We start from the raw sequence: 14,841 nt of genomic DNA, 5'->3' as shown, positions 1-14,841 counted from the left end.
CACCTAGTCTCAAAAAAGTAAAAAGCATTTGGGGATTTAGCTCAGTGCCAAAGTCTTCAGTTCAATCCCCAGTAGGAGGGACTATGAGTGCATGCGCAGTGGTGGTGGTGGTGGTGGTGTGACTGGGGATTCCAATACCAATATGTAATTTGTAGAAGACTAGATAGGTTAGGCCATTAAGTATTGTCTTTGCTCCATGTATCCTTTTTTTTTTGCAGTACTGGGGACTGAACTTAGGACCTTGTACTTGCAAGGTAGGTATGGGGCCACTTAAAAAAAATGTCATTCTAGTTTCTTTTGTCCTTCCTTCTCTTACAAAGGAGTAAAACTGAGGAAATGGTCCTAACATATATTCACTTAATATAATTTTATTGTTTTCTCCCGCTGATTTTTTTACCTTAGTTTTTCAATCTATAAAACCATGTGCTAAATAAATAAAATGTACCTTACGTACACTACCATCAGATTCATCATTAACTATGCTACCTACTTTAAGAGAATTACATCTCTTTGTGGACCTGAGTATTTACTTCATTTTACAAAAGAGCAAAAAGAACACAGACTAGCTAATTTGCATATGAGAACACAGCTAAACAAATGGAAGAGCAAGGATTTGAACCTGATGGCTAGTAGTAGGAACTCTTAACGCACTACACTTCTTCTAAGATCAAATCAGACAATGAAGTGAAACAAGTGCTGTGTAAATGAAGATACATTATCAGCTACAAAACCACTTCTTGGCACCAGGGAACTTTAGCCATGCTCAATGAACAGTTAAACAACGTCTAACAATTTTGTTGCTTACATCCAACTAGGTAGAATAAGATTACTTCAATACTTACTTTATTTCACACTTACAAAGTGCTTCCTGATATACTTACAATTTACAAAAAACAGAAACCACAGATAAAATCTAAGACTTTTTAAAATGTAAAAATAGCATCTGAGATTACTTAGTACATGTCTACTTAAGCACAGACTGTAATCTCAATCGTAACACATTTTCAATTATGCACTTACTTTATAAACTTGTTGACCAAAGTATATTTTCATGTTTTATGGAAATTATACATTTAACATTCTTATAATCTTGGTATTCCTATGAGCAAAGAGAGAAAGTGATTTCAAAATCTCTTACCATTGATCTTTCAGGATATCCAAACAAATAGCCCCTGTGACGGAACTAATATTAGGATGCCATATTTTAGTGATAAACCGGACCTAGAATATAAAGCATACTTGAGTTTTTAAGCAACAAAAGTAAAATGAAAAGTTTAAATAAAACTACAAGAAAATGAAATCCTCAGATGCTCAAGGTGAAGAGTGTAGGAAGCAAACCATTCACTGAGCCATATGTTGCTGTTGATATAAAGTCTTTTTAAGCATTTTAATAAATGTTGATCTTCAAAATACACCAACTAATTACATATTTTCAACTTACCTAGCATAATGCCACATGCTATGAGAAAATTTTTAAAAAGGCTAAAGTCCATTTGGGTAAAGAGTACATTAAAAAAAAAAAAAGTACATTAAATCAAACCACACAGTGGCACCTTTCTTATTGTAATTAGCATACAGAATAGGTTCCAAGGAAAAAAGCAAAATCAAGCAGGGAAAGACAAGAAACAAGTAGTTGCAATATTCCTAAATTTTTTGCCCAATTTTTTTTCTCAAATTTGTTTCTTGGACCCTCCAATAAATATTTGAAGACCTATAATTATGTGTCAGGCATTGAGAAGACACTGAAGCTTTGAATTTAAGAAATTCTGCTGAAATAAAATTGCTCGTTAGCAATATAGAACAAAATGCAAACTTCCAAAAACTGATAACAGACTCTATGTCTCTAATCACCTCCCTTGTCTAGTGTAGAAGAAAACAAGTGAAATAGCTTTCTCTATGAGACCACTATGAAATCTAGTTCACATGTTCTACTCACAAGCTTCTAGAGGACTATCACTGTTGTTGTTGTTATCATTTATTTATTGATTGATTGATTGATTGATTGATTGATTGTATCAGGATTTGAACTTGGGACCTTGTGCTTACAAAGCAGGCGGTGGTACCACTGAGCTAAATCCCCGGCCCTTATTATTATTTCTGATACATATAGTACTGTGGTACCTCCATTTATGAACCTAATTCTTTCCACAATTCTAGTAACAAATCAAACTGGACAAGAACCAAATCAAATTCAATGGCTAGGTTCAATGTTGACCTTATGGGGAAATTTGATTCAATTCTTGTCCAAACTGGTTTGTGACCAGAAATGTGGCAAGAATTAGTTCGTAAACTGAGGTGCAACTACTTTAGTGACCACCTGAGCACAGTCTCTTAATTTGTAATGGACTAGTTACCATGTACTAAATAATGTTCTACTTTACAAAAATTAACTCTTCACTATGTATTCCAAATATAACGTGTTTATGTCAAGAAGCCAAATAGCATCTACTTCCTCCTTTCCTTGTGATTTCTGTGGGTGTTAGGGGTGGTGCGGGGGATTGATCCAGGGAACTCTACCACAGAGCTACACTTCCAGTCCTTTTTACTTTATTATTTTGAGATAAGGGTAACTAAACTGACCAGGTGACACTTGAATGTGAGCTCCTCCTGCCTCAGTCTCTCAAGAAGCTGGGATTATAGGTGGGCACTACCATATCTAGCTCCTGTGACTTCCTATCTATACCATCACTATGCCCTTGCCACCTACTAACTTCTATTACTCAGTAACTCATAGTCGACATGAAAAACCAGTTACCAATGTCTTCAAAACACCTAAAACTAATGAACACTTTTCACTTCTTCATTCAAGCCTTGTTTGATCACTTTTCATTCTTTTTTGTTTGTTTTTGAGACAGGGTCTCATTATGTAGTTGAGACTGTCCTAGAACTCACTATGTAGCCCAGGCTGGTCTCAGACTCACAGTGATTCTCCTGCCTCAGCCTCTCGAGTGCTGGGATTACAGGCGTGCACGCACCACCATGCCCGGCTATCACTTTTTATTCTTAAAAATAAAAAAAGTTACTACTATCAATGATACTACTTCTTTCCATCCACAGAACCATCTCAAGGATCAGGATTTTTCACCTGTGTTACTAAAGTATCCTATTATCTTCCATTCTGTTCTCTCCTATCTATTCTCCACACTAAAACCAGAGAGACTTTTAAAACAAATGTGATTTGTGCCACTATTCTGCTTAAGGCCCTTTAATGACCTCTCAATTCCTTTTGTGTAGTTGGCTGAGGTATCCTCAAACTTTCAATCCTCTTGCCTCAGCTTCAGCTAGGATTACAGGTATCCACTACTGTGCCTGGTTTGGCCTAAATTCGTAAGTAGGCTGCAACCTACAGTTTAAATGTCAATTTACTCCTCTACCCCATATTCAACTGTCCTCCACCAAAAGTCACATTCAAATTTATTTTTTTGCCTCTGAGCCTTCATGGATGTTTATTTTATCAGGGATATTTATTCTCTTTGCCCTGGGCTAACTCCTACTTAACCTTTAAGTTTCAGCTTTTCTATCACTCCTTCCTTCCTTCCTTTTTTTTTTTTTTTGTTTTTTTTGTTTGTTTGTTTGTTTGTTTGTTTGTTGTGGTACCGGGGAACAAACTGGGGCCCTTGTGCTTGTGAGGCAGGCACTGGAACCACTGAGGTAAATCCCCAGCCCTTCTTTCTAACCTATTCCCACAGCACCCTACACTTTTCTCTATCATAACACTAACCACACTTCTATAACCTCTGCCTCTCTGGGTATGGCAAGAGCATGCCTATAATCCCAGCACTCAGGAGGCCGTGAGGCAGGAGTACTGCTGCTAGCAGGAGGCAAATCTGAACTATAGGACCAGGGATTTAGCTCAGTGACACCATGCCTGCCTTGCACACACAAGGTCCTGAGTTTGATCCTTGGTACAGGGAATTAAAAAAAAAAAGTAAAAATTTGCACTTCTCTATTAACACAGCATATACATCTTCATGGGCTGGGGATTTAGCTCAGTGACACCATCTGCCTAGCAAGTGCAGGGTCCTGAATTTGATCCCTGGTACCAAGAAAACCCAAAAAACAAACAAACAAAAAACAAACCACAAAACAAAAAAAAAAACCTGAACCATGTATCAAGACCCTATCTCAAAAATCCAACCCCTTTTAAATAAAAAAACATTTAAATCTACATGTGTACATGCACATGTATACATATATACAGAAATAAAGCATGACAAATTGCAATTTGCCACAACACACTTTCACTAAATCTTAGTATGACAACACATTGTTGTGCACTCTACTTTTATAGACCAGATTTATTATTGATTTCTTTATTAGATGTATCAATATACATGGTAGCTTTCTCAAATCACAAAGTGCCAAAAGTATATAATTTTTCCCCTGGCCCCTAAAAGTATGTAATTTTAAAGGTGAAAAATTAGTTTCCTTTAGATATTCCTAGAGAGCTATTAAAATCTATTTATAGGGCCAGGAATTTAGCTCAGTGGTGCCGCCACCTTCTTCACAAGTGCAAGGTCCCGAGTTTGATCCCCAGTACCCCCCAGAAACCTATTTATAAACTAAAATAACTGATAAACACACTTTAGAAGTCAAAATATTTTAAATTAAAATATTTCAATAACTATGCCTTTTAAGCCTTTACAGAGAAGGGGAGGAGATTTCTGCCTCATTTGTGTGGATTTACAGAAAAAGCACTCCATCTGTCATGCTTAACAGAGCATCCCCAGAATCTTAGCAGTGCCTTACACTGGACTATGTGTACTTACTACTGTGGCAAACCTGTTACTATTGAGATAATATATCTTTCAAAAACAGTCCAGGTCAAATAAGATACATAACAATATAAAAGTTAGGTACTACAACAAGTATCTCTCTCTCTCCCTCCCTCCCTCTCTCTCCCTCTCTCTCTCTTTTAGTTGGTACCTGGGATTGAACTTGGGACCCTGAACTTGGAAGGCAGGCATCGGAACCACTGAGCTCAATCCTTGACCCTAACAAGCATTTCTTCATGACAGATTTACCCACAAAATCTACATCTTAAAATTTACCATTCAATGAGTTCAATTCATAAGATACAAAATAACTACTGCTGTTAACTTGTTAAGTCAAGAATATCACAGCATTCTGTAACGTAGAACCTAGAATGATATTTTCAACAATACTACAAAATAAAATTTTAAATTACTACTGAAGATGTCAGAAAGTTTATAGCTCAGACGAGTGATCTGAAGATTTATGAACTGTTAAACTTGCCCCCACTACCCCGCCTTCATCCTGGGAATCAAACCCAGGGCCTAAGAGATGCCAGGCAAACACTCTACCAAGAGCTATACCCTCAACCCTGTACTGTATCATACTTTTTAAGAGTCTTCGCCACAGATACATTTGCAGAAGTACCAGGATGGAGGAGACTATTAGAGCAATTTCTATACTGTACTATCATCTACAGTTAAAAATAAATGTTGAAGACTGGGGACTTTTAGCTCAGTGGTTCTGCTGTCTGCCTCACAAGCACAAGGTCTGGAGCTCTATCCCCAGTACCAAAACAAACAAATAAATGCTGAATTTGCAGATGATCCAATAAAGAAATTAATGCTCAGGGGCTGAGAATGTAGCTCAGTCAGAGTGCTTGTCTGCAATGTGTGTGGTCCTGAATTTAACCCCCAGTGAGAGGGAGGAAGGAAGGAAGAGGGAAGAAGGGTCCTCTAGGAGGACACTCCATTAAGATGTCTAGGAGGATACTTTTAGAAGTGTGAGTAACTATCTTATGAGCAGTTTTGTGTGATCCTAACTCTCTTTATCTTCTATTTCTTTCTCCTTTATTCTTTATTACCAGGCTGGCCGTGAACCTGCAACAGTCCTCCTGGCCCTAACCTTCTGAGTTCTAGGGTTACAGGGGTGTGCCACCACACCTGGCTAAAGGTTTCTTTTGAGGTGATCAGTGATCAAAAATTAGATTGTGGTGATGGCTATACAACTCAGTGAATATACCAAAATTATGTATAACATAATAAAACATGTTTAAAATAAAATAGCATTTTCTTTTGTATAATAAGTGACTTTATAAAAAACTGGTTTAAAAAGCAGATAGGTAGAAATATTTATGTGGAATACTAAATGTTCTGGTGAAATGATTTACTTTGAAATCATGGTAAATCCTGTATTCATGCGGCAGCACATGTGGTGATGAAAATTAACAATGAATAAAACATTCTCAGTGCAATGAATGAGTTACATAGTTCAGTATGATCATTTCCTCATGAACACTATAAAGTTTCTTCCCTGAGAAACCCATCAATCCAACAAGTATTTAGAGTAAACTTTATGGAGATTTTTTTTCTTAAAGAACACTGTGAATACAACCAGTAAACAAACTTCCTAAAAGAAAAATTAAACATTTTAAAAATTTTTTGAGAATATTGACAGATCTTATCAAAAGTATGCCATAACAGCTGAGCATGGTGGCACACACCTACAATCCCAGCACTCGGGAGGCTGAGGCAAGAGAATTCCTGTGAGTTCCAACTACACCGTCCCAACACTACACAGTGAGATGCTGTCCAAAAAAAAGAAAGTATGCCATAATAATATTGGATAATATAATTGCCTAGAAGTATCAAATATGGATGTTTGTGAGGAATTAGATTTTTAAAAAAAATTTTTTTTGGTACCTGGGATTGAACTTGGGACCTTGTGCTTTTGAGGGAGGCAGCAGAACCACTGAGCTAAATCTCCGGCTCTTAGATTAAAATTTTTAAAACCATCTTTAATATAAATTGTGAATAAAATAGAGAACAATTTCAAATACTTAAAGCCTAGTGCAAAAAACTGTGTTCTTTAATACATTTTAAAATGCAGATTTATTTAATTGATTGATTGATTGATTGATTGATTGGAGACAGGGTCTCACTATGTAGTTCAGCCTGGTCTTGAACTCACTATATATTCCAGGTTGGTTACAAACACATGAATCCTCCTGCCTCAGCTTCCCAAGTACTGGGGTTACAAAAGTGAGTGCCATCACACCCAACTTTGATTCAGATTTTAACTCAGTGGATTTAGGTCTGAATTCTCTATCATGTGAGTAGATACTCATCTCTTCTTTTAAAAAATTCCCTTCTAGGGCTGGGAGTTTAGCTCAGTGGTGCTGTACCTGCCTCACAAGCACAAGGTCCTGAGTTTAGTACTGGGGGCAAATTTTCCCTCTTCAACAATTTTCTTCCACAAACTGGGTGTAGGGGCACAGGCCTGTATGTAATCCCAGCACTCAAGAGGTTAAGGCAGGAGGATTGCCTGGAGTTCCAGGCCAACCTGGGCTACAGAGTGAGCTCAAGGATAGCCTGAACTACAGACCAAGAACCTATCTCGGAAAGGAAAAGGAAAAGGAAAAGGAAAAGGAAAGGAAAAGAAAAGGGGCCAGGGATATACAGTGGTGCTGTGCCTGCATTGCAAGTACAAGGTCATGAGTTCTTTCCACACAGATAACCACCCCTCGTTCTCACTTCTCACAAAACATCAGCAGTCTACTTTCATACCATTGGATACAACTGAAAACTTTATCATTTATTCCATGTTCCTCAGAGTCCCATGATACAAAAAATTGTTGAAAGTATTTGGGGGGCTCTGCAGTCCTTGTCTATTCCCCTGATTAAATTTGGGGATAGAGACAAGCATCTCTTTCTTTAATCCCACATAGACTACCTGGGATTGTGGCCCTAAAGATTCTGAAATGAACTAAGGAGGTGCAGGAACTCATCCATAGCCACACCACACATGTAGATCAGATCAACTGTGACATCACTGACAAACAGTATCACACAGAATACACAAAATAAAAGGAACATTAGTACAAATATCTTACTAAGTTTTACGTAATTAATAGTTGGTATAATATTTTTAACAAAGCAGAGATACACTCTCATGAAACACCTTCATGGTTATTAGGGTTATACACTTCCTTGTAACTAATAACAGCAGTCATATAGGAGGCATGCTGAAGAATGCAAACCTTTAAAATGCATAAACGGGTTTAATAAGTCAGATACGGTGGCATATGCCTGTAATCCCAGCTGCTTGGGAGGCTGAGACAGGAGGATTGCCAAGTTGGAGGCCAGCGCAGACAATTTAGCAAGACTCCATCTCAAAATAAAATTTAAAATGGCTGGTGATATAGTTCAATGGGGATAGATCTCTTGTCTAGCCTGGGAGGGACTGGTTTCAAATCCCACCACCACCACCACCACTTGGTTTCATAATGTAATATTCTTGGGGCACTCAGGATTAAACCCAGGGCCCTTTACACTGAGCTACACCCCCAATCTGCTTTTTATTTTGAGACCCAGTCTCACCAAGTTCCTAAGCAGCCCAGACTGGGCTTGAACTTGAGATCTTCCTGTGCCATCCTCCCAGAGTTCTGGGTTTATAGGCCTGTGCTACCAGGCTATGCTGAGTTTCAGTCTTGGGACTAGAACTTCCTTTAGAATTGTTTTTCTTTTCTCAAACTCGGATCCTTGTGCTTGCAAGGCAGGTGGTAGAATCACTGAGATAAATCCTCAGCCCTCCTTATAGAAATGTTAAATCACATCTACTATGAAGTAAGAGCTGCATTATTTCTTGAATTAATTTGTGTGTGAAATATAGGGTGTACCCTGTAGGAAAAGTTAGGATACTAATAATGGTTTTCCAGTATAGTTAGGAATTGTTAGTTTCATTCCAGTCTGGTCACATTTAGTATCTTCAGTAGTATTAGAATTATTATCAGTTAAGTGTTCTAGTAATAAAAACCATATTTTATCTGTTTTGTAGTCTGAGTCAAATATGATTCGAATAGGTCATGCTAAGTATCATATTGCTACTTGCTTTTTTGTTTTTTTTGAGACAGGGTCTCACTATGCAGTTGAGACTGACCTGGAACTCACTATGCAACCCAGGCTGGTCTGAACTCACAGTGCTCCTCCTGCCTCAGCCTCCCGAGTGCTGGAATTACAGGCGTGTGCCACCACGCCCAGCTAGTACCTTCTTCATTTTTAATAAATAATATTCCATGGCATGGATATACTACATTTTTTATCCATTTGTCAGATACTGAACTTTTGTGTCTTCCACTTTTTGGCTATTATGGATCCTGTTCTAGTTGTTTTTTTTGTTTTGTGTGGTTTGGTTTGGCACCGGGGATCATCTTGTTGTTTTTTGAGACAGGGTCTCACTGCATAGATCAGGTTGGTCTTGAACTCACTACATATCGCAGACTGACTTCAAACTTGCTGGGACTACAAGTGTGTTGCACCACCCTCAGCTTCAATAAGTTCTTTACATAGGTTAATGCCTTTAATATTTATACTCTGAGGAGAGGATTTTAAAAACAAATGAGAACCATCAGGCACGGTGGCTCACGTCTGTAATCCCAGCACTTGGGAGGCAGGACTGTTGGGAGTTGAAGGCCAACCTGAATTACAAAGTGAGACCCTGTCTCAAAAAACAAACAAACAAACAAACAAACAAAAAAGCCAGGCATGGTGTATGCCTATAATCCCAGCACTCGGGAGGCTGAGGCAGAAGGATTGCTGCGAGTTTGAGACCAGCCTGGGCTACACAGTGAGTTCCAGAGCAATCTGAACTACATAGTGAGACCCTGTCTCAAATATACCCCCAAAAAAGAGGCTGTCTCAAGCAAACAAGTGAGAGTGAGACACTGTCTCAAAACCAAAAACAAAACATGAGAAACTAAAGCATGGAGAAATTAGGTAAACATATCTAAAATCATAGGCAGTTAAATAAATGCAAGCAGCAAGATTTGAACCCCGGTTAATTATTTTGGTCAAGTCAAATTCACAGTCTCAGAGACATTCACTTCCTTCCCTACCAGGGATGGAAAAACAGCCCAGTGACTTAACAAATCAGCTAGTGCAGCCTTATACAATGTAGGTTCTACTTAATCACCAAAATTTAGCTCCTCTTGTTTATTAGAGCTGTAACAAATACAATTTTTTTTCAGGGGGGGAAAAAAAGCAAAAACAATAATAAAAAAGTCTCAAGAAAGACATACAACATTCAGCATAAACCAGGAACAGGTGTTATTATAATTACTTAATAATAAAAATATAGTGCTTTTCCTCTAGAGCTTTTTCTTCCTTCTGTTTTTCTGTTTAAAAAAAAAAAGAAAGCTGGGCACAGTGGTATGCACCTATAAATTCCCAGGAGGCTGAGGTAGGAATATCACTTAAACCAAGGAGTTTGAGACCAGACTGGGCAATGAAGTGAGGCCCTGTTTTAAAAGCAAACAGACAGAGATTTAGCTTGGAGATTTAGCTCAGTGGCACCACACCTAACTGGCAAACATAAGGTCTTGAGTTTGATCCCCAGTCAAACAAACAGAAAAAAGTCCAAATGTCCACCGACAGACAAACAAAATGTGATACACATGCAATGTGTTCAGCCATTAAAAGGAAGGAAATTCTAACACATGCATGGATATACCATGACATTCTGCTAAGTAAAATAAACCAGACATAGCTGGGCGAGGTGGCACACGCCTGTGATCCCAGCACTCGGGAGACTGAGGTAGGAGGATTGCTGTGAGTTCAAGACCATCCTGGGCCACATAGGGAGTTCCAGGTCAGTCTTAACTACACAGTGAGACCCTGTCTCAAAAAATCAAAAAAATGCCAGGTGTGGTGGTGCACACATGCCTGTAATCCCAGCACTTGGGAGGCTGAGGCAGGAGGATCACTGTGAGTTTGAGACTAGCCTGGGCTACATAGTGAGTTCCAGGTCAGTCTCAACTACGTAGTGAGACCCTGTCTCAAAAAACAAAAAACAATACAAAAAAACAAAAAAAACCAAAAAACCGCTGAGAGGAACAGAATTAGGTGATACTGTTAGACAGTTGCAGTTAAAGATGAAAAGGTTTTGGAGAGAAATGGTGGTGAAGGTTGCACGAAAAGTAAGTGTATTTAATGCTGGTGAATACATTTAAAATTGGTTAGAATGATGAATTTTGTCAAGTATATTTTACTACAATTACAAAAAAACACAATCAGGTTAATTAGAAAATAGATGTATGTACATAAGGAAACAAAATAATAGGCATTCTATTCTGGTAAGTGATCTAAACTTATCCTGGAACCTCTATTATAATAGTTTTTCAAAAAGTAAACAACCAACAGGTTGAGCAAATGAATTTCTGAACATTGTGATTGATTGTAATAATATGCTCAAGGACAGCATTCTATCAAGAAACTATAGACAATAATAAGGAGCAAAAAAGCTAGTAAAAGATACATGTACAAAACACATGAATTGGTACTGAATAGCACTACATAAAATGTATAAAACAAAACAGTAGTGAAAAAGAGAAGAGAAATGTTTGATGAGCACAGATTACTGAAGAGAGATGATGCTTGATGCTTTACCCAGACCTTAAAAGAAAATGAGAACTTCAAATTAAGGATAAAAACTTCAAATAACACATATGAGAAACCAACAGAAAGAAAGGTGAGAAAGAATAAACATCATCTACAAACAGCAAACAATATAGCTGGGAAAATGAGACCCTTGTTGTGGGTGGAAATGGCAGAAGATTAGGGTGGAAAAGAAAACGGAGGTCAGGTTGTAGGAGGTTTTAAATGCCAAGCTAAGGTATTTATATTTTAACAGAAAAAGAAAAGGGTAACCAAAAATGTCCCTGAGGAAGATTTATGAGTGTGAAGAATGAGTGAGAATGGCAAAGATGGTAGGTTAATTAAGTAACAGACAAAACAGGGAAGTAATAAAGTTGAAGGCCTAAACTAAAGTAGTGACTAATGTAGAGACAGACATAAAGGAAATGGCTCAGTTAAAAAAGTTTAGATTTTCGTCCCGCTGTTAGAAAGTCCTCTTAGAGGGAGCCCATTTCCTCAACAGCAACTACAGCTGCAATTACTTGCTCATTATTTTTTTCCTCCTACAATATGAGCTCTATGACAGCAGCAATAGTGTAAATCTTGCCACTATATTCACTGGCACACAGTATTAAGTAATTTTTTTGAATCAATGTAGAATACACTCTTCCTTATTACACATACTCTTTTGAGGCAAGTAAGAACCTCACTCTAAATGTGGGAAGTCTGCGTGTTTTCCCAGACTTAGTATTTGAGTCATTATCCGATGCATATACTATAGTAAAATAGAGCCATTTCTGGCTGCATTTAAGTACATTTGTTTTTCACTTTAATTTGAGAAGCAAGCAATTTGCCACTGCCTGAATTCTTGTCCACATTAAGTTTACACACAATAAAAAATTCATACAACTATAACTTTAAAAAGCACTAAAATATACATTAGGTAAGCCAAAATATATAAAATAATTTTAAACATCAAATATTTGAAAAGTTCACGCACAAAATAGGTTTACAATACCTTAGGGGGGTTAAATGGATATGTTTCTGGTATTTTGATCTCTAGTTGATATCTTCCTCCTAGAAAATGGAGAAAACATAGTAAAGAATATTGCTCAAGTACATGAAGCTGAGTATAATATACTGATAGAACTTTTCCAAAACATGTGATTTTATATAACCAAAAGCCCTAACTTTTAATTTATTCTTTAAGTATACAGAATACCTATTTCATAAACTATACTATTGTATCAGTCATAGGGCTAGACACACATGAATGGATAAATCCATCATCTATTGCCAAATATTTCATTAGGACAATTAACTAGTAGTACAGGTTCTGTTCCCTTTTGTTTCCTCTAGTCCACCTGGACTAGATTGCTCAAGAACAGGAAAAATGGAAGGATAAGAATGAAAATAAAAAAGCAGGATGACAAAAAAGAATAACAAAGGATACAAATTATGCCACAAACTGAAGAATCTATTTCTATTTGGTTCTCTCACATTTAAAACATTTAGGGGCCGGGGACTTAGCTCAGTGGTTCCACCACCTGCCTTGCAAGCGCAAGGACCTGAGTTCGATCCCCGGTACCAAAACAAACAAACAAACAAATAAACAAATAAATAAAACAAAATATTTCAATCTTTTAACTTGTGCTCTAAGTTAATCAACATTTTTATTAAAAATTTTAAAACATGTACCAATAAACTCAATAAAAAGAAAAAAATTTTTAAACAAAATAGAACAACAGGCATAAAGAAAAAAATTATTTCCTTTCTTTAAATTGGTATACAGAATGCGCACATTACAAATAAAAGTTTTAACCAGTAAAACTCTATAGAAAGGCAACATTCTATTTCATTTTGAAATTATCTTGAGCAACCAGCAGCTAAGAACAGACATTAGAAAAAGCTTATCTAGTTTTCCACAACTGAGGTATTTAAGAGGAGAGCAAATGCTTTTTAAGAAACTTAAGGGGAAGATGTGAACGAACTGAGAGGCTTGATTAGACTCCTAACTCTTAAGGAATTTTCCAATTCTAAGATTTCATGACCCACTAACTTAGAATACTCACTATTATAAAACACAGCAAATAAAACTGTGCTCCTGAAATACATATGGAATTATAGGAATTTGCTTCATATATAATAATTAGGGACGGATTAAAGACTGGCCATGAGTTATTAAAGCTGGCTAAATATGCAAAGGTTTCATTATACTATTACTCCATATATATCTTAAAATTTTCATAAGAAAAAGTAAAATCTGTGCTGCTAATATCAAAATTTAATACACTGGGTGGATATGATAGTGCAATTCTATAATTCTGGCATTCTGGGAGGCTGAGTCAAGAGGATTATTAAATCCAAGCTCAGCCTGGACAACTTAACAAAACCAAAACCAAACAAACAAACAAACAAACCCAAAAGCTGGGGATGTAGCTCCGTACAAAGGCCTTGGGATCAAACCCTGATAACTTGGGTGGCGGGGAGAGACTTTCCCTAATATGTCCTGGATTCTTTCAGATCCACCTCCTCCATTGTTATTAATGGACAACTATGGATTTGGGAAAAAAATAAACAAGCATTTCACTTGTTACCATTTTTATTCAGAAGTGCTCTAGTTTTATTCTCTTCAAATTATTTTCAATACAGTACCCTCTATTAAATGATGCTTAAATTGAACTAGATGCCTAAATTATAGACTATGGTAGCAGTGACATATAAAGCAAAGCAGCCAAAACAAAAGGTAAAAAATGGCAGATAATAGAAGAATATCTATCTAAGTATATTTAATAAATACAGAAATACTATTAATTGCTAGATTTAAATACAGTTATAAATAGGGGTACACACCTGGAATTTCAGCCCTGAGGGAGGCTGGGGCAGAGGATCACAAGTTCCAGTTCCACCTGGGTAACTTACTGTGAACCTGTCTCAAACTTAAAACTTAACCATACAAAATTCTTCTCCTTTTGGGGCAGTGTTAGGGATTGGACCCAGGCTCTTTGCAACAAGCTTTATCTCTAGCCATTCTTTTAATTTTTATCTTGAAATAGGTTATCACTAAACTGCTAAGTTATTCAGGCTGAGTTTGAACTTGAGATCCTGCTGCCTCAGGCTCCTGGAATGCTGGAAACATGCCTGTCTTGTTCTTTCTTCTTAAATATCCAAAACAATCTTTTAGTTACAGTATGAGAACCCAGACATATTATATAAGCACTGCTGGGCCCTAGAGTCCATAAAACCTTACTTCTACTCCATGTTATATATGTTCTATCTTGCATTATTCCCAGACAAGTATCAATATATAACCACTATAGCATTAATGGTAACATTCATGTGTTGCTCAATGACAGGATGTGTTCTGAGAAATGCCCCATTAGGATGTCTTCTTTGTTCAAATATCATAGAATATACTTATACAAACTAGGACAGCTATGATGTCACTAGGCAACAATAA

The 14,841-nt window shown here is 37.0% G+C and overlaps 1 protein-coding gene across 2 annotated transcripts in view; it reads right to left on the bottom strand.

Annotated features, from left to right (window-relative positions):
- Ube2k (ubiquitin conjugating enzyme E2 K) overlaps positions 1-14,841 on the bottom strand; it is a 39,893-nt gene that overhangs the window by 20,315 nt on the left and 4,737 nt on the right. Inside the window, exons 3-4 of one of the 2 annotated variants that reach the window (XM_010625119.3) lie at positions 12,400-12,458; positions 1,139-1,221 (exon numbers count right to left, since the gene is read on the bottom strand). In XM_010625119.3, the coding sequence (XP_010623421.1) occupies positions 1,139-1,221; positions 12,400-12,458 (142 nt within the window). Of the gene's footprint in view, positions 1-1,138; positions 1,222-12,399; positions 12,459-14,841 lie in introns of those variants that run through there. The other variant, XM_033758806.1, reaches the window with a different exon arrangement.

The sequence above is a fragment of the Fukomys damarensis genome, unplaced genomic scaffold, assembly GCF_012274545.1.
Source record: "Fukomys damarensis isolate Sample0158 unplaced genomic scaffold, DMR_v1.0_HiC HiC_scaffold_35, whole genome shotgun sequence".
Taxonomy (NCBI): domain Eukaryota; kingdom Metazoa; phylum Chordata; class Mammalia; order Rodentia; family Bathyergidae; genus Fukomys; species Fukomys damarensis.
This window is presented reverse-complemented; position numbering and strand designations above follow the sequence as displayed.